Source organism: Apteryx mantelli, chromosome 1, assembly GCF_036417845.1.
Source record: "Apteryx mantelli isolate bAptMan1 chromosome 1, bAptMan1.hap1, whole genome shotgun sequence".
In the NCBI taxonomy this organism is placed as follows: domain Eukaryota; kingdom Metazoa; phylum Chordata; class Aves; order Apterygiformes; family Apterygidae; genus Apteryx; species Apteryx mantelli.
Window position 1 is genome coordinate 91,788,100 of NC_089978.1, and position 22,240 is coordinate 91,810,339.

The following is a 22,240-nucleotide window of genomic DNA, read 5'->3' on the forward strand; positions in this document are numbered from 1 at the left end:
TCTCCTCCCCTCCCGGCCCCGCTCCCCTCCTCTCGCCGCCGGTTACGCTCGGGCCCTGCCGAGGCCTCGCGGAGGCGACGGGCGGCGCCTAACGGCCTCCTGCCGCCGCCCCGCGCCCCTTCCCCTGCACCGCTGCGGGCTCCTGCCGCCGCCCCTCCCGGAGCGCCTCCCTCCTGCCCCGAGCCGCCTCCGGCCGCGGCCCCGGCACCGCCTCCCGCCCGCCCCGCGGCCGCCGCCCTCTCTCCAACGCGCCCCCGCAGCGGCCCCGGGCGGCCTCCGAGCGGCCGAGGCGCGGCGACCCCGCGCTGCCCCCGGCTGCCTCCGACTGGCTGCGACCGGCACGGGGCAGCTCGCGGCCTCCGCCCGCAGCGGCGCCCTGCGGCCCCGCCGCCCAAACCTGCCTCTTGTGCCCAATGTGAGGGTATGTAAGCTGTTTATCTGCCTGTTTTTTAAAGAAAGAGCAGATGTCTTTGACTTGCACTTTAAATCAGAAACTTTTAATTTTTTTTTTTTTTAAATTACTGCTTGGTTACTAGTAAAACAGTCGCTTCCTTAAAAGATTCATTACTGAAAGGAGGCTGTTTCCAATACATGCATTGTCACACTGCACTTAGTATTAAGAGTTTGGCCTCTCAGAATTTTAGTCTTCTATTTCGATTTTAAATTTAAACCCCAGCTTAATATATTACAGTATCTATGCCTCAGACATACTCATTAAACAGCGAAGGAGTTTTCTGTGGACTTGTTATAGGATCTCCCTAGGGATGCTCCTTTTTTCTTCTGATTTGCTTATTTTGTGTTTTACAGCCAATTTCATTAGGGTGATCTTTGCTAGAGTAGTCAGCGCTAAGGCATTCACCTGGAACAGGAGACATGGGATGTTTTATCTGCTTTGAATCAGTCATGAGAGTGATGTGATGTGAGCCAGATTTTCCAACCTCCCAGACAACTTCCAAAGCCATAAGGCGCCAGCTCCACCATAGTGCTCTTTGACTCATTCTCTATCGTTTGTTTGCTTGTTTGAGCTTTTGCTTTTAAAAATGAAGAAAAGATCAGAAATAGGAAGTTCTGCTGTTACAGCAAAGGCAAAAAAAGAGAGGGATTGGAGAACTCTGGGGAGAGCCCATAAGTATAGGCCCATTTGTTGCCCACACTGCTGCAAGGAGACATGAGTGCTGCTTCTGGAAGCCCTTTTCTCCACTAGCATTAACACCTTTCTTGTATCTCAAAGGTAGTAGCAGACTTTACTTTCTAGGGATTTACCACAGGCAGAATAGGCAATGGCCAGTTTGGCTCAAATCTTCTCTCAGAATAAGTGTACATGAGCATGGCTTCGGCAGTGGCACCGTGGGGTTGAAGTGCTGTGTGGTACCAACTGTAGTGAGTATGTTTTTTTCAATTGACTTGAAAACTTAAATGAGTGAAATACAAATGGACCAAAAGATGGATTTAATTGATTGCGTAGTTTCATATTAAGGTTTTCTTTGATAACTTAAAGCTTCACAACTACTGCATGGTTCTCCTAAAAAAATATATATATAAACTTACATTTCTTCCACAATAATCAACAATATTATCTTTAGCTGCGTGGTCATAAAAGATGTTCTTGAATCTGCTTTCACAGTCAGAGTCTGTTTAGTGAATATGTAATTGCACAGTAAAATCCTGTGGTTCTTAGGACATTATTTATTAGGCTCGCACAGAGCAAGGAGCTGACTCTCGCTAGTATCCTGGAGGCTAAAGATATCAGCTTCAGGATTTCCTGCAGCATCCGTTAGTACAGTGACTGAGAAATGTGATTTTGATTTCAGAAATGCTTGACAGTGAAATGTGGTATCTATCCATTGTGCCTCTAGAAAATTAACCTTCATATCTAGTTTCTTAAAATTCTAAGGCTCTATATTATTTATAAATGCTGGTGGTCAGGGAATTATTTAGTTAAATTCTATATTTAACTAAAAATGGTAGTATTGCACTAAATTTAACTCATAGAAATCCTGTATACTTTAATTATTGTATAGGTAAGCAGATTATTATCTAACTTTTCTAAAGTTGTAGGTGAATGGTAAATGATAGTCCTTCACTTGTGATGCTAAAATACTACAGTTTGTTCACAGTCAGTGCATGAGTTAATATATTAATACTTTTGTGTATATCTGTGTGTATAAGTATTAAGTTATTAAAGGTTAGATATCCCAAACTGTTGTTGGCAAACTGTATTCTCCCACTCTCTCATCTTTAATAAAGTCATAATCATGAACCCAGTAGGTTTGTGCTTAGTTCTCTAATGTCTTGAAATGTAAAGCTAAGATGGGTTCTTTATAGAATCATCTTTATTTAAGTAATTCTTCTCCTGCTGTGCTCTTTTACACCCACACCATTCCTTATTTCTAACCTGTTCTCTTTTAAGACAAAGATATTTTAAGATACTGCTTTCAAAAATGTCTTGGGTACTCAATAACCTGACTGTCAATGAAAGTGCAAAAGATTTGCTGTCTCTTTTGAAATGAAAGCTTGTACTTTGTGGTTCCTTTAGAGAATTTTATCAGTTGCTGTATAGTGCTGTGATCCACAGGGGTCAATATCAAAACCACTTCGGTTTCATCTGGGTCTTTATTTATGATATTAAAGAACTACTACTCAGCCTTTTTTTTTCATTAGACAAAGATATTTTACATAAAATACTGTCGTGAAGTTTCCATCTAACTTGACTAGAGAAGGGAAAATTGGGCCTCCCTTCCCCCTTTTAACAGGTTGAAATGTAGGCTGTTAGTCCTGTCAGCCTTTCCAGAGCCAAGCTGATAATCATTATGACTATATTATACCCTCCAGTTATAGAGAGAATTAACAGAATGTTTAGTCCCTACTTTCACCTGCTGCTCATACCACTTAATCCCCAGAGAACATGAATAACAGAAATGCAAGCCTTTATTCACATCTTAGAGTTTGAGCCACAACCTGCGATCTACCTGTTTTCCATCCTGTTAATGCAAGTTGCTGGTTTAGTGCAGTGAATATGTTTGATCTTGCAGTGCTCCTGTGCTTTCAACTCATGTAGAAGCAAGTTCCAGGATTCTGTGCTGGTTCCTCTGGTGGGCTCTAATGGTTCCCCTTTCACTGTTCCTAAAATGTGCAGATTTACTTTTAATTGTTTGTTGCATGGTGAACCCTCTGCTCAGCCTGTGGAATGAATTAATGGAAGCAAAACTAATGCAGAAGGGCATTATTTTCCTTTTTCTCTGTGTGTGTGGGGGGGAATAAATGATATGATAAAAGCAAGAAGTAGACATATTTTGCAAGTTCAGTGGAAGGGTCATACTCTTTCATAGAATAAATTCATCGTTTGACTCGGGAGATTTGTTAGAAGGCTTTAACGGGGACACAATGTGTTTTCAATGCATAGGCAAAATTGGAATTGAAGCTTCAGGGTTAAATGTAGTGTGTGTATGGTGTTAGTCTTGTGATGATTTCAGTTTGTTTATTTTTTCATGAACAGTATATCATTTGATGTGTTAAATTGCTTGCAAGCACTGTGTTTCAACATTTCCACAATGTCAGTATTATGATTAGTTACTGGCAAAGGTATTTCTGAACCAATATAAAACCAGTGTTCTCTTCTCTTCTCTTCTCTTCTCTTCTCTCTTCTCTCTCTCTTCTCTCTTCTCTTCTCCTCTCCTCTCCTCTCCTCTCTCTCTCTCCCTCACTCTCCTCTCCTCCCTCTCCTCTCCACTCCCTCCTCTCCTCTCCTCACCTCCACCCTCTCCTCTCCTCTCCTCTCCCTCTCCTCACCTCTCCTCCCTACCTCCTCCTCCTCCTCTCCCTCTCCACCTCCCTCTCCACTCCTCCCTCCCTCTCCCTTCTCCTCTCCTCACCATCTCCTCTCCTCTCCTCTTCCTCTCCTCTTCCTCCTCTGTCTCCTCTTCTCCTCTCCTCTCCTCTCCTCTTCTCCTCTCTCACCTCTCCTCTCCTCTTCTCCTCTCCTCTTCTCCTCTCCTCTTCTCCTCTCCTCTCCTCCTCTCCTCTCCTCCTCTCCTCTCCTCCTCTCCTCTCCTCCTCTCCTCTCCTCCTCTCCTCTCCTCTTCTCCTCCTCCTCTTCTCCTCTCCTCTTCTCCTCTCCCCTCTCCTCTCCTCCCTCTCCTCCTCTCCTCTCCCTCCTCCTCCTCTCTCCTCTCCTCTCCTCTCCTCTCCTCTCCTCTCCTCTCCTCCTCTCTCCTCATCCTCTCCTCTCCTCTCCTCTCCTCTCCTCTCCTCTCCTCTCCTCTCCTCTCCTCCCTCTCCTCTCCTCTCCTCTCCTCTCCTCTCCTCTCCTCCTCCTCTCCTCCCCTCACCCTCCCCTCCCCTCACCCTCCCCTCCCCTCCCCTCCCTCCCCTCCCTCCCCTCCCTCCTCTCCTCCTCTCCTCTCCTCCCCTCCCCTCCTCCCCTCCCTCCCCCCTCCCCTCCTCCCTCTCCCTCCCCTCCCCTCCCCTCCCCTCCCCTCCCTCCCTCCCTCTCCTCTCCTCCCCCTCCCCTCCCCTCCCCTCCCCTCCCCTCCCCTCCCCTCCCTCCCCTCCTCTCTCCTCTCTCCTCTCTCCTCTCTCCTCTCTCCTCTCTCCTCTTCTCCTCTCTCTCTCTCCTCTCTCCTCTTCTCCTCTCTCCTCTTCTCCTCTCTCCTCTTCTCCTCTCTCCTCTTCTCCTCTCTCCTCTTCTCCTCTCTCCTCTTCTCCTCTCTCCTCTTCTCCTCTCTCCTCTTCTCCTCTCTCCTCTTCTCCTCTCTCCTCTTTCTCTCTCTTCTCTTCTCCTCTTCTCCTCTCTCCTCTCCTCCTCTCTCCTCTCCTCTTCTCCTCTTCTCCTCTTCTCCTCTTCTCCTCTTCTCCTCTCTCCTCTTCTCCTCTTCTCCTCTTCTCCTCTTCTCCTCTTCTCCTCTTCTCCTCTTCTCCTCTCTCCTCTTCTCCTCTTCTCCTCTCTCCTCTTCCTCTTCTCCTCTTCTCCTCCTTCTCCTCTTCTCCTCTCTCCTCTCCTCCTCTCTCCTCTCCTCTTCTCCTCTTCTCCTCTTCTCCTCTTCTCCTCTTCTCCTCTTCTCCTCTTCTCCTCTTCTCCTCTTCTCCTCTTCTCCTCTTCTCCTCTTCTCCTCTTCTCCTCTTCTCCTCTTCTCCTCTTCTCCTCTTCTCCTCTTCTCCTCTTCTCCTCTTCTCCTCTTCTCCTCTTCTCCTCTTCTCCTCTTCTCCTCTTCTCCTCTTCTCCTCTTCTCCTCTTCTCTTCTTTTTCTTTTCTTGCTGGTACTCAAGGGAGTAGCCTTGGAGAGCCGGAAGATGAATGCTCCTATTCCACACTTGATTCTCTTGTATGCTACTCTAACTCAGAGCTTGAAGGTTGTGACCAAAAGGGGATCGGGTAAGTAGATCTTTCTCTGTGGTTGTGATTTGTTTTTTTTAAAAAAAGTACTTGAAATTTGCAAATATACACTAAGTTGTTATACTGTTTATGAACATGGTTAAGAGGGTTTCATATTCTGCAGCAAAAAAGTTAGTAACTTCTGTATGTTTTTAGACTAAATTTTGTTGTGTGAACTTGATGGAAAAAAACAAAATGGTAAACACTTAAGATACGTAAAGTCAAATCAATATAACAACCCATCTGCTAAAACCCAGCATATTTTGTTCCAAGATATTCCCAAGACTATTTAATTTATTTAAAATACTTTGATGCAGTCAGTATTGTTAATGTAAGTTACTGGATTTGTGTTTTACTATATACCTACAGTGAAGAATCTCTCAGATACGCAGTTCAGGCAATTTTGGTTTAGGCTACTGATTTTTGTAATTCAAAGAATAGATCAAGCACATTAAATTTATTAACCATGAAAAGTGAATAGCAATACATATTTTCTGAAAGGGCAACCTGATGTATGGATGAAGAGATTAATGCACAAAAGAAAACATGGGCAGTTTTTCAAAACCTAGCAGAGGGTGAAATGTTTACCAAACATCTTTCATGCAGTTACTCTAGATGAATTATTTTCATATGCAAATAAAGGGAACATCAACAATGAGACAATCGTGTGTTTTCACCTCACTTTTGGTCTGTCATCCTGAAATTTCAATTTTCCCCTCTTTTATGTTTTACTGAATAATGAAAAATTTATAAGATGCTACTTCTGCAAACTCCTGTCTAACCACGTGGTACTAAAGAGCACTAAATCCTGAATGGACGACTTGATCCCTTGTTGATAGATTACTACTTAGTAACTAGGTTTGTTGTTATTGTTTTCCTTCTGGTATTGGAGTGTTTTAAGGTAGCTTTTGTTATAATGTCTTCTAGAAGTTTAGCTCTGAATTCTTTCTGTATTTTTATCTGTTTCTGACTGGAGTTGGTTGCTAGTTGTTGTTCTAAAGTGATGCACGGTGAGGACAAGAGATTTTGGGCAACAGCTTAAATCATATGCTGCACTTTCAGTAGTTTATATTTGTAACAGTATTGTCAAACTGTTTATGCCTTCAATATTTAAGTGATTGGAAATGTAGAATAAGGGAAGGCAAATAAGCAGTGCAACTATAGTGTTAAAGTATTCCTCAACCAAGATTTGAGATGAGAATGTATTCCAGGTTATTTAAGCTCAATAAACTTGGAATATACTCAGTATATGCAAAGCAAAGGAGTTAGTGATAGGTTGAGGTGTTTGTAGTACAATTATGAAGCCTCTGTATTTTCTTGTGGAGCTAGCTTATTCTGGTTTTAATGGTAGATATCATTTGAAAGTGTCTGGATGTAGTATTTTTGTTAGAGTACAACTTTGTTCTTGGGAGCTTTAGGTTGAGGTTGCTTAGTATAAATGATTTAGTATAAACACTATTGCTTATCGTAAAAGTAACTGTTACAATGACATCCATTTTTAAGGAATCCAAAAAAATAGTCAGTCATCAGATACTTGTCTCTTGAATGTGATAATAATAAGAACTCGGGTTGTCTTTGCATTTTATTTCATCATTTTTGTCTGTATCCTCTTTCCGTGATGAATCAATGCAAGAAAAAGTAGTAGATATATATTTTAATTTCTGTTCTGGAAAGGAATAATAACTGCTGACCAGCCAAATAAAAGAATACCCAGAATACTTTGTAAGATGTACTGCATATATTCACATCCTGGTGATACAATAAAGAGGAAAAACTCTAATGGAAATCTTTGAATTGTAAGATGGAGTCCTTTATGTTCTCACATGAGATCTGCTTATACTATATATAGTTTCAATTGCCTGAATTGCCAAAAAGACTTTTACAGTACCTCATTACAATAATGTGCGTGGAAAATTTCACCTCTGAAATGCAGTTTTGTAATAACATAGATGCAGAGGAAAAATCTGAGTATTACTGAAATAGCAGATCCTGCTCGTGTTGTTTGGTGCTCGTGGACTTGAGGAACTTCCACAGAAGTAGGCAGAACTGTATTATGGACACAGTGCTGCTTTGTTTGATTTTTTTCCTGAGTGTTTAGAAAGCTTATTTTTAAATCCTGAAGTGTTTATTCGAAGAAAATCTCATTTATTATAATGGAACTTTTGGCTACATAAAAGGTTCACTTACCTGTGCTGTGAAAATAAAAGTTTCTTAAAGACAGTGCAACATATAGCTGGAAATGGAGGGAATAAAAAGATTCAACTTGGAAAATGGAACTTTAGTTATATGTGGACATGCTAAGCAGAGGCAGAGGGTGGAGAGGACATGGTCTTACTTAGTTGTATGTATTTGAGTCCCATTTTACCATGTGGAAATTCAGCTGGTGGTACTTTCCATGTGGAAAGTAAGCTGGTGCTTACTTCAAATTCATTAGTATGTCTCTGGGATCTCTTGCTGTTCTAGAAGGCTAAAGTATATTTCAGTTTAATTTTGAAGTTGAATGCAGATACACTTCTTTTCTTTGTTTCTTTCATAAAAAATCAAGGTAAGAGGGAAAAAAAAACCCTGAAAAATATTGTAACATAAGAAGCTTTTTTGAATGAAAGCAATAAAGCAGAGCTATACCTCTGGTATTGAAGTTTAATGTAAATCTAGCTTGAAAGTGTTATGCATTAAGGGTAAAGCTAAACTGAAGCAGGATGTAAATGTTATTTTTTAATTGGAAAAATATACACTTTAAAATAAAAGCAGTTCCACGCCTTTATAGGAATAATGAAGTATTTCATAATAACTAAATACGTGCATTTAAAAGCTGTGTATCTGTCCCTATCCCCTCCTTTGGCTCTTTATCTATATTAACCAAAACAGAAAAATAAGTCATGTTTTTAGTCCTAATGTGAAATCTAATTTATTTGAGTGAAGTATTCTGAAATTTATAATTATAGTTTCAGATTAAATGATTTGGGTATTCGATCTTGTCTCATGGTCATGATAATTAAAGATTTAAAAAAAAGTGAATTAGCAGTGCTGCTGTAGACTTCTGGTTTTACTTGTGAACTTACTTCTTCAGGCTGAAATATAGAATAATTATAAACATGGAGCAGTAGCAGTAGCCTTTTGGAGATGTGTTGCCATTATGTAATTCCTTCACTGTTACAAATTAAAGGTATATATTATGAGTAAAGGAGTTGTTGTGTTAATATGCTAAATACTTGTCCTAACTGTGATTTGTTCCTTCTAGTTCATCTTCACTGAGACTGTTTCTAAGTACTGAATCCGAAAGCATAAACCTTGTGTTCTTTATGTATTTAAGTTCAATCTTCAAGGTTAAACAGAGACCTGTCTTTGAAAAGATGTCTTGTCTGCAGTGCCAGTTGGATTTTTTTCTGCTAATGTATTTCAGCGCTCTTCTTTTGTAAGGTTTTTATCACCTGTGCTAAGAAAATAATGTTTAATAAAAGTATGAGTTTCTCCATGCAGTAGAAGTATATTTCCAACCACTTCTCTGACCTGTCAAGTGCAGGAAAACCTGCCTTCAGAAGGCTAGTGAGGGTTCACAGCATGCCACAAATGTGCAACAATTTGCAGCTTCAGAATCTGTTTTTATTTCTAAAAATGGATGATGATACTGACCATCTGTTGGCTTTTCAGGATTTAAGTTATATCAAATAATTAGCTATATGTGTTTAAAAACTAGGATCAACATGTTGTTCTTGTCTTTGCATGTGTTGACTGAAAGGCAGGTTAGAAGACCGTTGTGAGAGAAGGCTTAGGTTACCGTGTTGGATTAAATGCCTGATCATGAGAGCTGTTATTATACCAAGCTCTTAAATTACATTACTTAAAGGCAGTTCTTGAATCCTTCATAAACAGAAGAGCAGTTAAAAAGCTGTTCTACCATTGTGTGCTGTTTATCAGTTAAGCATAATAATATAGTGTGTGTTTGGAAAAGTATTAATCAAGCACTTAGTATGTTAGCAGGAAAACATGCTCTTAAGTTAGTTTGCTCATAGTTATGTGACACACCTGTTTCACATTTTATCTTTATGATCATTCTGTTTATATTTGACAGAATGAATGCCATTTTTTTCAGTTAATGTTTTCAGTTGTTTCTATAATGTGGTGGATGGTTTCAAATCACTCTTCAAATATAAAATAAATCTGTTTTATGTTATAGCACCTAATTATGTATTTTACATAAAAATGGCTGGGTGAGCAGTTCCAGTAACAGGTCCAATAATAAAAAAAAAGACTCGAGAGACATGTTCCTATATCCCCATATGTGAAAAGTAAATTAGATTTGAGCACACCTAAATTTTTCTTGTCACTTATAGTTAAGTGCACAACTTGTACAAGTTTTAGCGTCTTCTCAAGCAAGGGTGAAAAGATCCTGTGCCTTGAGCCTTGTTATTCCAAACACTAACTTGAGAGTAGATATAATGTTTGTTAACTGGGGTTTTTCAGGTATACAGTGAAGTCCCCATGAGCTTCTGGAGAGGCTTCAGAGCCTAAAACAGTAACTTCAAAGATGAACTTTCAGTTGGCATATACTGATATCAGATGTGATCTGCTAAATAGGAAACTAACTCCCGCACTACTTCTTGACTTTCTTAAATGTTTCAAAGGATGTTGCTTTGTGAAGCAATTCCTTTGCTTGCTTGATATATCCTGCTTGATGCAAAGGAGAATAAATATTTAAATATTTATATACTGGCTTGTACAGCATGCAGTATTTTACTGGAATAGGCCGAAATTTCATAAACATAGGACATACTGCCTGTTTTTTTTTTTTTAGAATGAAGCTGGACCACGTATAAAATTACGATATACTTAAAAGTCTATAAAGACTTGGATTTATTTTTTGTGAAGTGCACTGAGGTGTCTATTGTTCAAAGCAATGCTCTTTCACGAAAGAAAGTAAAATATACTTATTCAGACAGGATTTTTTTTGAGCAGATAGGTATAAACTTTATTGTATTTAGTGAATTTATGGTAATGCATTTCTAAATGTTTTACTTCCCTTTTTTTCTCCTCAAAGTATCTTTAGTTTGAACTAAATCATAGACTTTCTAGCCATGTGGTTTTACTTCCTTGGTAATTTAGGTTTCTTAAATTCTGTTTCTTTAGGCTGAGAGATATTTGAACACTTACTTTTGATGAATAGAAGGTTTTTGTTTATAAAATTATTTAATAATCATCAACAGGAAGTAGGTTAGGAAAGAGAGCTTCATACAGGTATACACAGATTTTTTTCCCTATAAGGAGTGTTAAATAAAATACATGAACACTGCAATGCCATCTGGTGGTTTTTTTCAAGGATGCTGAATAGACAAGGAAAAATGTTTTTTGTTAAAAAAAAAAAATCCATTAGAAGGGGGAAATGGAGGGGGAAAGGGTTATAGAAAAGACTTTATTACATAGAAAGTTATAACTTGATCAGGATAATTAGAAACCACAAGGTTAGTGGCATTTTAGACACTCACGTTGTCTAATAGTAATCTGATGTTTGTTGTCTTACAATCAGTAAAGGTGAGGATTGTTATTGTATTCTGTGATCTTTCGTTTTTCTACAGATTGTTATGCATGGAGTTAAAGGCCATATCCTGTGTTCAGTTTTGTCATAGTGAATGGAAATGTACTCTTCCAGCTGAAATTTATTCTAGGATAAAAATAATTTAACTGGGAGGACAGTCTGGCCAATGGTGGGCTATCAGAAAGTTTACAAGGTCCTTCACATCATTGCTATGAGATTAAAGTCTATAGATGTATTTTGTCATGTAGCAGAAAACTTCTGTTTTTAATGTCTAGCATTTATGTGCCTTAATTATTAGGAGTGAATGAATGGGTGGTTCTGGTTGTTGTACCACTATGGAAAATCAGTAATATGAAAAAAGGAAGGAAAGAGCTGCGACCTTGTGTGCTTTGTTGATTTTTCTGAATTTTAGTTTGCTTTGTAGGAACAAAATACTAATTTTAACTGGGTAAAAATAATCCAAGATATTTTTTCTGCTTCTAAAACTGGTGAAATACCGAGAAAAATCTTTGAAATTTATATAAAAAATCTCAAATAGTTATTCTGTTTGACTCATCTCATATTCCTTAAGAGCTGTAAGCAGACTTCTTTCAAAATTATGTTTCTCTATGAATTTTTATGAATTCTTGTTCTCTAGAGTATGCTTATTCTCATATAATAAATATCAGATATATCAAAATATGTCCGCACAAGCAAGGCAGTTTGTTTTATTTTTCAAAAAAAGTTTCCTTAGACTGGAAAGAAACAAGTGATCTGTGTGATGTATGTGTTATCTTCGACAAAGCAACAATTTTACACTTCTTGATGGAAGTCCTAATGATTAGTTAACAGTTTATTTAAAAAAAAAAAGAGCATAGAATGAAAATTCTTCACCTGTCCTATATATGAGGGATATATCTACAGAAGTTGAGCCAGCTTTGTGAACTCTTTTCAGGTAGGAAGAAGTGAATTTGGATGATTCATTCGTACCTAATAATTCAGTTGTCTCTGTTTTACAGAAAATAATAATAATAAAAGAAGTATAAGCCATGTTACATGATCTAAACACTTTGAGAGCTTGTACATGTTCATGACTGAACCTGAGCAGGGATCTGATAACCCGTATTTGTCATTCTACACTTTTTATCATTCTGAGTGAGACTTGAAGTCCCAACCACATGTCACTTTTCCAGAAGTGTCACACACTCATTTTGAAGTTTTTCTTTCTTTTATCTCACAAACATGAATTTCCTGTGTGGCCATTCAGCAGTAGTTTTCACTGGTATTACATAACTGTTATCCTATTCTTCTTAAGGTGTCTTTACTTCACCAGTGCCCTTCTTTTTTTCATTCTGCCTGTGTTTTGATTGTCAAAGAATTTTTTTTTTTTCAGATTCTTGTCAAAAGGTAATTAGTTGATGAATGTCATATTGAACCTGGTAGTATCAGATGGTTCAAAAATTAAATGAATAGACAGATACCTGATATTCTTTTTTTATACAATTTATAGACAGACCACTTTCATGTATATAGTATTCTAAGTTCGCTGAGGTTGGAGCAAAGCATTTACAGCAATTAGAGGATATTCTTCTTGTAAGCTATAGGAGTTTGTGTCAGTTGGTATTAATGGCCTTCAGGTGTTGTTTTCACTCTGTTACAGAATGTTAGTTTTACATTATTAGTTGTTGAGGCTTGTGGCCTGTTGGGTGGTTACACAGAACCTGAAATAATATTTAGAGCCTATCTATGTCTATCTGATGTATAAGATTAATTTGTGTGAGCAGTGATTTTTGAATAGCAGCAATTAAAACTACTGTTACTACTATGAAAACCTTTTCCTGTTTCTCTGTTTAATGACGAGAAACAAAATTATAGCAAATTTTATATTGCCACATAGACATGGCCTAAGCAAGGAACTTTGTACCTTTCTGATTATATTGACTGTGGGGAGGGAAGAGAAACCCTGTTTTGTGGGATTAACCTGGAAGTATCTGGTCAGCAGTTACTCTGAATGGAAAAACTCGCTACAAAGCACAAACTTTGTAATGAGTTATGAGTAGATTACAAACCTTAGAATCTCATTTAAAGCATCATGACCTAGGTAAGCAGTGAACCTTATTTCATATGAGGATTGTTTCAAAATATTCATTTTGAATTGTTGACTAAGTGTGTAGCCTTGTTTGTAGTTCTGGCTATGGCACTGAATGGGCAAAAAAAGTGTGAAATGCTTTTTTCTTTTTTGAGGGAGAAAGGAGGGGAAACCTTTATAGTTTCAAGCACAAAGGAAATAAACAAAAATCACCATTATCCATTCTCAGATGATGTTTTTTTTCTCCTATTTCATTTATTCCATATTGATTTTATTAATGTTCTTCTATTTGTCTCTGTTTTACTCTAAGAATAAAATATGTTTTAATTCCTTCTTGTTCAGACTTAAAACCAGTCCTTCCTCCCCATTTTTATTTGTAGTAGAAATCAATACGTTTTATCTTCAATGTTGAAACCGCCTTATAGTTGAAGATTTAACTAACCGGGTGTTTTTATTACCTTATCTTGGATTTTGCCTAATTATTTTACAAAGGGTGTGTGCCTGTGTTTGCGGAGGTGTTGTTTACTTTGCTTCTTAATCACTTCTTTCTTAACATAGGGAATGTTCAAGGGTATTGTGGCCGAACATGTAGTAAAAGGGTCAAATGAGGAGAATGATTGCTTATGTCTAGTAGGAGGGAGATCTAGGTATGGGAAGACTATGTAAATGTTCTACCTCCCCTGCTGCTTTAACTTTCGGTGCTAAAGTTTTTGTATCTAACAGAGCCATGAGGCCTCCTGAAATTAATGTAGCCTGCAGAAAAATTTCATGTGTTGGTATTTCTACATGGCATCAGGATGTTAAAAGAGCTACTCGTGGCCTTTAGCATCTTCCTTAGCCAGACAGCAAAAATATCACATATTCCCATCCCACAGCCATTTCTGGGAAAGCCATTTACTCCAGTTTTGATATAATTGTCACCTACTTTCTCAACTTATTAAGAAAAAGATGCCTGATTATTTTTAGGAGAAAAGACTTGTCTTTGTGAATTGAGAAATATTAGAAGATAGTAAGAGTTAATTATTAGCCTATTTAGTGATGTTTTGAATATTCGGAAAATCATAGGGTTCAGCTAATAAATGCTTCTGAAATTTTTTCTGTGTATGGCAAGTCTATATGGAAATGTTTCTTTTCTTTAAAAGGAAAAATCCTTTAGAATAGCGAATGATTCTTTAGCTTCAGAATGTAGTATGTGTTGCATTGGTATGGAGTAATTTTCAATTTATAGTTTTCATTTGAAAACCCTGAAGTATAATCTTATTTGAAAGAACACTAGTGTTGCTAGTGAACTAAAACAGATGTTTGTCACAGGGGTGTTTCTACAAGATGCAATTCTGTTTTCCTAAGGTAAGGACACTGTTCAATATGTCATATGAACAGCAGTGATGCAGATTGTTTACTGAATGGGAAAATAACTTTACTAAACGGGAAAATTTACAGAGTATAAATAAAAATGAGCAAACATATCCTTTGCCACTAGGGAATTTGAGCAATAAGAAATGATTGCATCAGAAGCATAGATCCTTTGTGATACATTACTTACTTTGGAGACCCTATGAAAGAAGTAACTGTTACTTGTCTTGTGAGCATTTATGAACAGGATAGCTGGCATTTTAGAAATAGTTTTGTGACCTTTTATTGTTGCTGCGATCTGTACTGATACTTTTAGGAATTCTGGGAGATAGTGAATAATACCCCAGTATGTGAAAAGACTGTCTGCGCAGTATCAAAGGGTCAATGTTTTATAGTGTGCAATACATATTAAGAAATGACTAATGAGAGTAAAGGCGACAAAACAAAATCTAAAGCCAAAAGGACAGTAATAGATATTCTTACATAGTTTGGTCATTGAGTTTTAGTAGCTGTTTAGAATGACTCTGTGCTCCTACAGTCCCTGTTTTCCCTAAGGGATGGTTAGCGGTAGTTTCGCAGATTGTCATCTGTTGGCAAATGGCCTAGAAGATGTAAAAGAACAAGTGACCTTTGATCAGAAATAGCTGTTGCAGAAGATTTATTTATTTGAATACTGTGCTGTCACTTCTATGTAGAATAATGAACATGGAGAGCAAGGAGACAAGAAAACCTCAAGGACAAGTACTGAGCATCTGATAGATTTTTCTTTTTTCTTATATAAGTGTAATTGGTTGTGAAATATTAAAATATAGAAATAAGAGTTGTGATAATAAGATTTGTCCATTGGAGTATGTGTTTTGTTGGTACACTTAAAACAAATTAAAATTGATGAAATCTCTCCTAGATTGAAATATTACTGATTCGTTCTCTCTGACAGACGGAGGAAAAAGCGCCTTCCATGTAGTGTACACAAAAGATGTAAGGAAAGCAACTTAGAATGAAAAGAGAAGATCATCTTTTAGATTACAGTACAGAAATCTTAAGCCATTCTTGCTCAGAGTTATATTTGCTGTTATAGTCTTTATGTAAAATGTGCAGCTTCTGTCAGTACTTAAAGATTTATCTGTTTTTCGAACCAGTTTTCTTGAAGTCATGAAGACAATTATCAGATTGGTATAATAGCAAATTATGACATAGTTGTGTAGCTGACAGACGAATGCTCCAGAGGTTGCTTCTGTAATTTTGTTGTCTTGCTCTGAAGGCTTAACTTAGTTCAGGAAACTGTCAGTTGTACAGATGCAAAGTAGACAGTTGTGTTGAAGCAGTCTGCAAATTCTTTTGTATTAACCCACTTCCAAAAGCAACTTTTTTCATCCTGGCAAAAGGGAGTGATCCTCTCTTCTAAATCAATTCCAATTTTAATTAGATGACCGATCTTTAAACAAATTGTTTTAGGAAGTCAGGCAGACCTTTTAGAGCCTGTGTATACATGCTGTAGTCCCTGGTCCACAATTTTTCAGCTTAGGACTGGCCTGTACATCTCTCGTATTGTGTTACCTTATTTTCCTTCCAGTGGAAACTGGGGCATGCTTGTGATGGTACCTCTGTGTTAGTTCTAACGTGGGCTTGCAACATACCTAGGATACACTTGGAGCTATTAGCAGGTTCTCCAGTTCGGCATAGCTGGAATTAATGTTAAGAATGCTTAGCACCTGTTCAGGATACTCAGCTTCTTTCACAGTAAGATCACTGTTTATTTGAAATTGCAAGTTTATTAAAACTCTGTTGAAGCATAAAGCAATAAATAAGGCATGTGTTAAGCTGCACGGAAATGTGTGTTCATACCTATAAAAATGTTGCCTTTTCCTTGTCACCTCACATTTAACTGTAATTAATACCCTTGGTAATACAAGAAGCATTGTTATTTCTTATGGGAAAAGAAATCAGCTAGTACTAGGCATGCCATCTTCATGTACTTTTAAATAATTCACTATGGTCTCTTTTTCAGTGACATGTTTGTGGTAGAATGAAGACACTGGTCCAGGATATTAGGAATTAAATAGCAGCCATAACGTTAGCCACTTTCAAGCAAAACCACCAATGTATGCGAGTTGTCCAGATAAGGAAAATCCATCCTGCAAGAACATTTGTCCTTGTTGTTATTACAGGTGCAAGGTCAGCTTGTCTAAACCTCCAGATTTTCTTCTGAATACTGAACCTTGGCCATATAACCCAGCGTGAATCGTTAAGGTACAGCAAACATGGTCAAGAAACAAAGCAAAATCTGTATGTATACATGTATAGATAGCTGTGCTATGAGGGAAGGCTAAATTCCTTTCTAGGAAACATGGACCCTACAGAGATGCCATTAAACCATTGCATAACTGAGTGTCTGTGTGCAGCACAGAAAAAGGAGGGAAAATATGGAGAGAGACTGTCGAAGTCTGAGCCTTTTCTAATTGAGAAGGTTGAGCCAAGTATGACAAGGAGTCTAACTGCTTTATCTAGGCCTGGATAACGCATATCTTGTGATTTCAGAAGGGGCCTGCTGGAGTCCAGTGACTGTCCTCCTGTCATTCTGCTGACTGGGTCAGGCCAGTTTATGCACTTTGCGATGAAACTGCTTTTTCATATTGTAGGTTTATTTTTGCCCTTAGCAAATTGTAAAACACTTTAGCCAAAATGTTCTCCATAATGTAATGCATTTAAACACAGAACATTTAACTTATTTAGTTCCTTGATAACTCTGCTGTGACATTTCTTTATTGCTATCAATTAGCACCTTTGTTTACTGACTTTCCTTCTGCATACTTCAACATATAAATACTTTCTCCATACTCTTTTCAGTCCTAATATAGGATCCTCGTGCAAAATCCATTTATTCATGGGTCAAGATGTGGACATAACAAAACTTGTAATAGCTTGTGGAAAAAAATAAGAAGTAATTATTTTCTCTCTGAACTAACATAATTCATCTGCACTATAGTGAGTCTTAACTTAATAGATGAGTTCTTATCTCTTAAGTGAACATGTTGCTTAGAATTATTTAACTTAGACTTTTGCAGGTGTGTTAGATTACTTAAATAGTATGTGGTAAGTTCAAAATAGAAGTTTGGAGAGCAGCCATGTTGATAGCCTATTAGTATATTGTTACATTAGGTCTTATAATGCAACATTACACAGAACAGTTGTCAAAGGGTGAAAAACTTAGCTACTTTACAAAAACAGGGAATTCAGCATTAGAGCTCAAAAAGATAATTATAACAAAAATAGATTGCATTACTTTTTATCATTAGGAATGATAGAGTAGGGCAGTTCATATTTTTTAGTTGTAAGAATTTTTCTCTATATGTTGTTATATGTATCACAAAACACTTCAAAACAATTCATGTATAAGATTTGACATAAGGAGAACACCTATTTCTGTTTCTCAAATAGAAAACCATATCCATAACAAACTTGACATTTTATTAATGAATTTTATTCATGTCTTTGAAATAGCTACTAATTGTTTCCATTACCTTTAAAAATGTTTACAATTCCCAGTTAAATTTTCAGAGTTCTGTGCAATGGCATGGGTGTGATAAAATGATTTAACTAACATTAGCTTTGACAGGGTGTCATTTAACAACATAAAAAATTCGCAGTGTAAGAGTTTAGTACAACAACAGTACATCAAAATGCAAGAGGTCAGGGCCCCCACCAAATAAAAACTTCATTTGCGAGCTATAAAGAGCACAAGATAATTTTCAGGCAATAGTGCGGTGATTGAATTCCAGTGTGATTGCATTTTTACAGTGCCTAGAAAAGCAGTTAACTTTCTTTAACAATAAGATTCGAATAAAAAGCAACTGTCCATGCTGTTATCTGACTAGTGTCATGTCATCTGCAATTCCAGAAAAACTTAAAATAATGGAAATTTTATTCATATTTAACTAGGTGGACTACTTTAATCATTCATGACTTTGTTTCACTTTGTCACTGCTAAGTAATGCATGTAACAAACTTGCATTTCAAAGTAGGTCACGCTGTTCTCCTCATAAATGTATAATAAGTGCGTGTTTTGTATATGTTTGGTATTGAAGACAGTTATGATAAGATACTGCTGGCTTGATACCAAATCTAGAGTAGGTGTTGCACTTAGTATTCATGATAACTTGTATATACAAAAGCTTTTGTTTTCAGTGAGAAGAATCAGTCTTCCACTTCAAACTGTGCTTGAACAGTTATCATTCAGCAGAGTTGCCTTCTCACTGTCAATGTATTGTGTGTTAAAAACATCTAAAGCTTTCTTTTCTGATAGTATGTCTAGGCATGTGATCCAAAGGAAATATTGAAGTCCTGTGCTAAGTCTCCAGGATTAGCTACTTTGGGGAGAAAAGAGGTTTTGGGTTTTTTTTGTTATCTTTTTAGCCTTCCTCTATTTGTTCAGTCTTTCACTAAAGCTAGATGAAGAAGAAACACGCATTCCATGGTATCTTAAGACTTTTTCCTTTCTTCTATTTAGAAACCCATGGTGAAAGATGTAACAAGGTACTGTAGTCAGCCATCACTGAACAGCCAATTCTTAGACGTTCCTACTCTGAAAAACTGGAGAAGGGTCTTGCAAGTTGATTTTCTGTGCCTCGATAAATTCATCAGCTTGAAGATATTGGCAGTTGTAGTCAATAGAGAGAGGCCTCTGTCTCTCACACACAATTTCCTACACAGCTGTAAATAGTGCAACAACTGGACATAAAATCCCCAACAACACTTTTGAGGACAAGTTCTGAATCATATCAAGCAGAATTATAGTTTTATTTAAACTGAAAGTTGTGGAAATCTAGTTTTCTGATATGGACAATTGCAAGTATTACTAATATATAACATTAGGAACTCTTGGAAGTGAATTGCTATAACACATTCTACCATGTAGTTTTAAATGGCTCTGCTTCTGTAACTGTTAGCTCAGATTGAAGCTGCTTTGTTATACTCTGACCACTTTGAAGTTTCTGTCTTTTTCTACTTGCAGTTATTAAAATACATTGATTTAATTTATGCTTTTTTTACATTGATTTTATTAACAATTTCATTTAAAAGTTATCCTTTATTTTCCCTCCCACTTGCCTGATCTTAATTTCTAGGCCAAAATTATTATGAAGCTAGTAAATCTTGTGTCTGCTTTCACCATCTGTTGCTGCTGTGGTAAATTCACAATGATAAAATGCATGTAGGAGTGATTTCTGTTTACATGGATTTAAGTCAAAATAAAGGTGAACATCTTGCTTCCCCCCCCCCCCCCTTTAAGTCATGTACTTTGTTCTTCTAATGTATAAAATATTATGGAAATACTGGATTAATATTTTTTATATTTGAACTATTTTTTGAGCATCAGTTTCCTTCTAGCTGGGCTTTATTCTGTGTTTGTGGAGTATTTTTAGTTTTGAGTCTTTTTTTTTTTTTTTAGTATAGGTAGTTTTGGTGTAGGTAACAGAATATTATATATGTATTATATGTATATTTTGTTCATTTATTTGAGGAATTGTAATATCTGATAAACAAGTGGCTGTTTGACTTACAAGAACATACCATCACCCAATCTAAATATGAATGATTAAACGTGCCTTTGAATTTGAAAAATAAGCAAATATGAAATTGGTCAGGTAATTTCCATTTGGATGAAGTAAAAAATGAAAGAAATACCACATCTTCCACAATTATTACAATTATTAAATCTACCACAAATTACTTAATTTTACGTCCTGTTAAATCTGAAGTTTATGATTTCATAACTTTACTGAAATAATAGTATGACAGGTCCTTGTCTAATGTTTCATTTTTATTGTGTACACTTTGTACTTATGATGTTAATTTCCTCTTTCATGTGTAATCTTCACTTCACGATATATAGGCAAACGGTCTTATTACACCTGTTGATGTTGTGCATACTGTGTAGTATTCAGTCCTGAGCCTGAAGTCATCAGTAGCAAAAATTCAGACAAGAAGATTTAGGCTGTAAAGATAGGTTATGGAAACAGCAAATTTTATGAGAAACTGTGTTCTCAAAGATGCAAATTTTTTTTCTGCCATTGCTCAACTTTTAATGTTGCTTTTTCAAACAGAACTGTAGATTATCCATTGCCATTTTTATATTATATTTTTGATCATTAAGCTTTTTTTTTTTTAATAGATGCAAACTCATTTAATTATCATTAACCTTTTTTCCCTACGTTTGTTTACAGCAAAAAGTCTGTTATTTTTATTAAGGTTAGACAATTCTTTAAGTATAACTTAACTTCAGTAGAATATAACTGGTTACTTAACCTGAAGAAATTTTAAACTGACACATTCTGTTCCCTATTCAGTGCATTCCAATTTTCAGCTAATGAAATTGAATGGTCCTTGAAATATTTTTCAGTATTTTGAAAGACTAACTCTGATTATACCTGCTTTGGGATGAAAAGAAATAGAATATTTCTGAGTATTTCTAAAGTATTTTGAGGTTCTTGGAAAACTCTACAGCTTTTGTACAGTATTTCAGACTGAAAGGAGTTATGTCAGTATATATGTCACAGGTTATGTTTTATATTATGTACATTGCTGTTTCATTGAGATGCAAACATGAATTTTAATTAGGGTATCTTCTCAATATGAGTCAATGGTATTAAAGAAAAAAGCAACCCGGTGCATGATTTGATTACTCTTTGAGAAAATTTCCGGAAACAAGATAATTTTGTAACAAGGCTAACTATTCAGAAATATTCCATAATATGCTATTTTTAAGTAGAATATATCAAATTTTGAAAAATGACAAAGCATTACTTAGAGTGATTTATCGTACAGTGATAGAAGAGGTTGTTTGTCGCATTAGTGTTCCTCACAAGCTTTCTTCTGTATATTTTTGTCATGAGAATATGGTTAAACAGCATGCCTAAAAGATAAGCAAGGAAATGCAACTAACTAATTGTGAGAAATGTAAATGGTGTGGATTTTCTCTGCTGCTGTTGTTGGTAGAATAAATTTGATGTGCTTTCTCCTAATAATAGAAGATTTTTTTCAAATTTAGCTCTTCTTGTTGGCACAAAGTTTTAATCATGAGCTGAAGCTCACCAAATCAAGTAAAATGTCTGATTTTTCAGGTTTTTTCCATAGTCTAATTCATGCTGGAAGAGACCTCTGAAGGTCTCTTGTCCAAAGCAGGGTCAGCTCTGAGATCAGTTCAACTTTCAACATAACTTCTTCCTCTATGTACATTTTTTTTCTTTTAGCTAAGCTTTTTCCCCCACCCACCTCCCTTTTCCTCTTCTTCTCCTTAAGGCAGCTTATTGCTTCTGGTAAAGACTAGTGGAAGTCAAGTTCCTGTTGTGAGTGAAAATATGATGAACTAGTCTGTTTTTGTATTTTGTTTAAATATATAATTTCATTGTACTGCCTTCAGAATTTATGATGATATGAGATGTGGGTTTTTTAAATTATTGTTCTGTTCTGATTACTCTAAGGGATTAGTATTGTATCTATGGAATTAATGAAAGGCATTAATGTCTTGGTGGTTAGGATCAGACCTTTAAACCATACTGTGTGATTGAGAAGAATAATACAGAAATAGAATTAAAAAACACCTTAAATTTCATAATTCTATTGAACACTAGAATAAAAGTTCTTTTTAACTACATGAAGTATAGCTAGCTCTGCCAATAAAATCTCTACATATACTCTACTCTTTAAAAAATGCTTTTTAAATTGATACATATCTAGTGTACTTGAATGTCTCATTGAAGCAATGGATAACACTAATTTTTGAGTAACAAGCTTGGGTTTTCATTAACTACCACATATGACTTTCTGAAAGAAGGAAATGATAAGCGTCAGTTGAACAGTCTTTAATAGACAACTCATCTAAATAATTATAATATTAATAACAATAACTTTTTTTGAA

General features: G+C 36.6%; 2 protein-coding genes across 2 annotated transcripts in view; one reads left to right on the forward strand and one right to left on the reverse strand.

Annotated features, from left to right (window-relative positions):
• IL1RAPL1 (interleukin 1 receptor accessory protein like 1) overlaps window positions 1-22,240 on the forward strand; it is a 773,158-nt gene that overhangs the window by 82,058 nt on the left and 668,860 nt on the right. The window contains exon 2 of the mRNA XM_013961862.2: window positions 5,266-5,371. Within this exon, the coding sequence (XP_013817316.1) occupies window positions 5,290-5,371 (82 nt within the window). The 5' untranslated portion in view covers window positions 5,266-5,289. The remainder of the gene's footprint in view (window positions 1-5,265; window positions 5,372-22,240) is intronic.
• On the reverse strand, window positions 3,479-5,180 carry LOC136991105 (octapeptide-repeat protein T2-like; the record flags this gene model as incomplete). The annotated part of the gene is made up of 3 exons (XM_067289631.1): window positions 3,479-3,691; window positions 4,158-4,271; window positions 4,557-5,180. Coding segments are annotated over 3 exons (951 nt in total), but the record flags the coding sequence as incomplete, so codon positions are not given.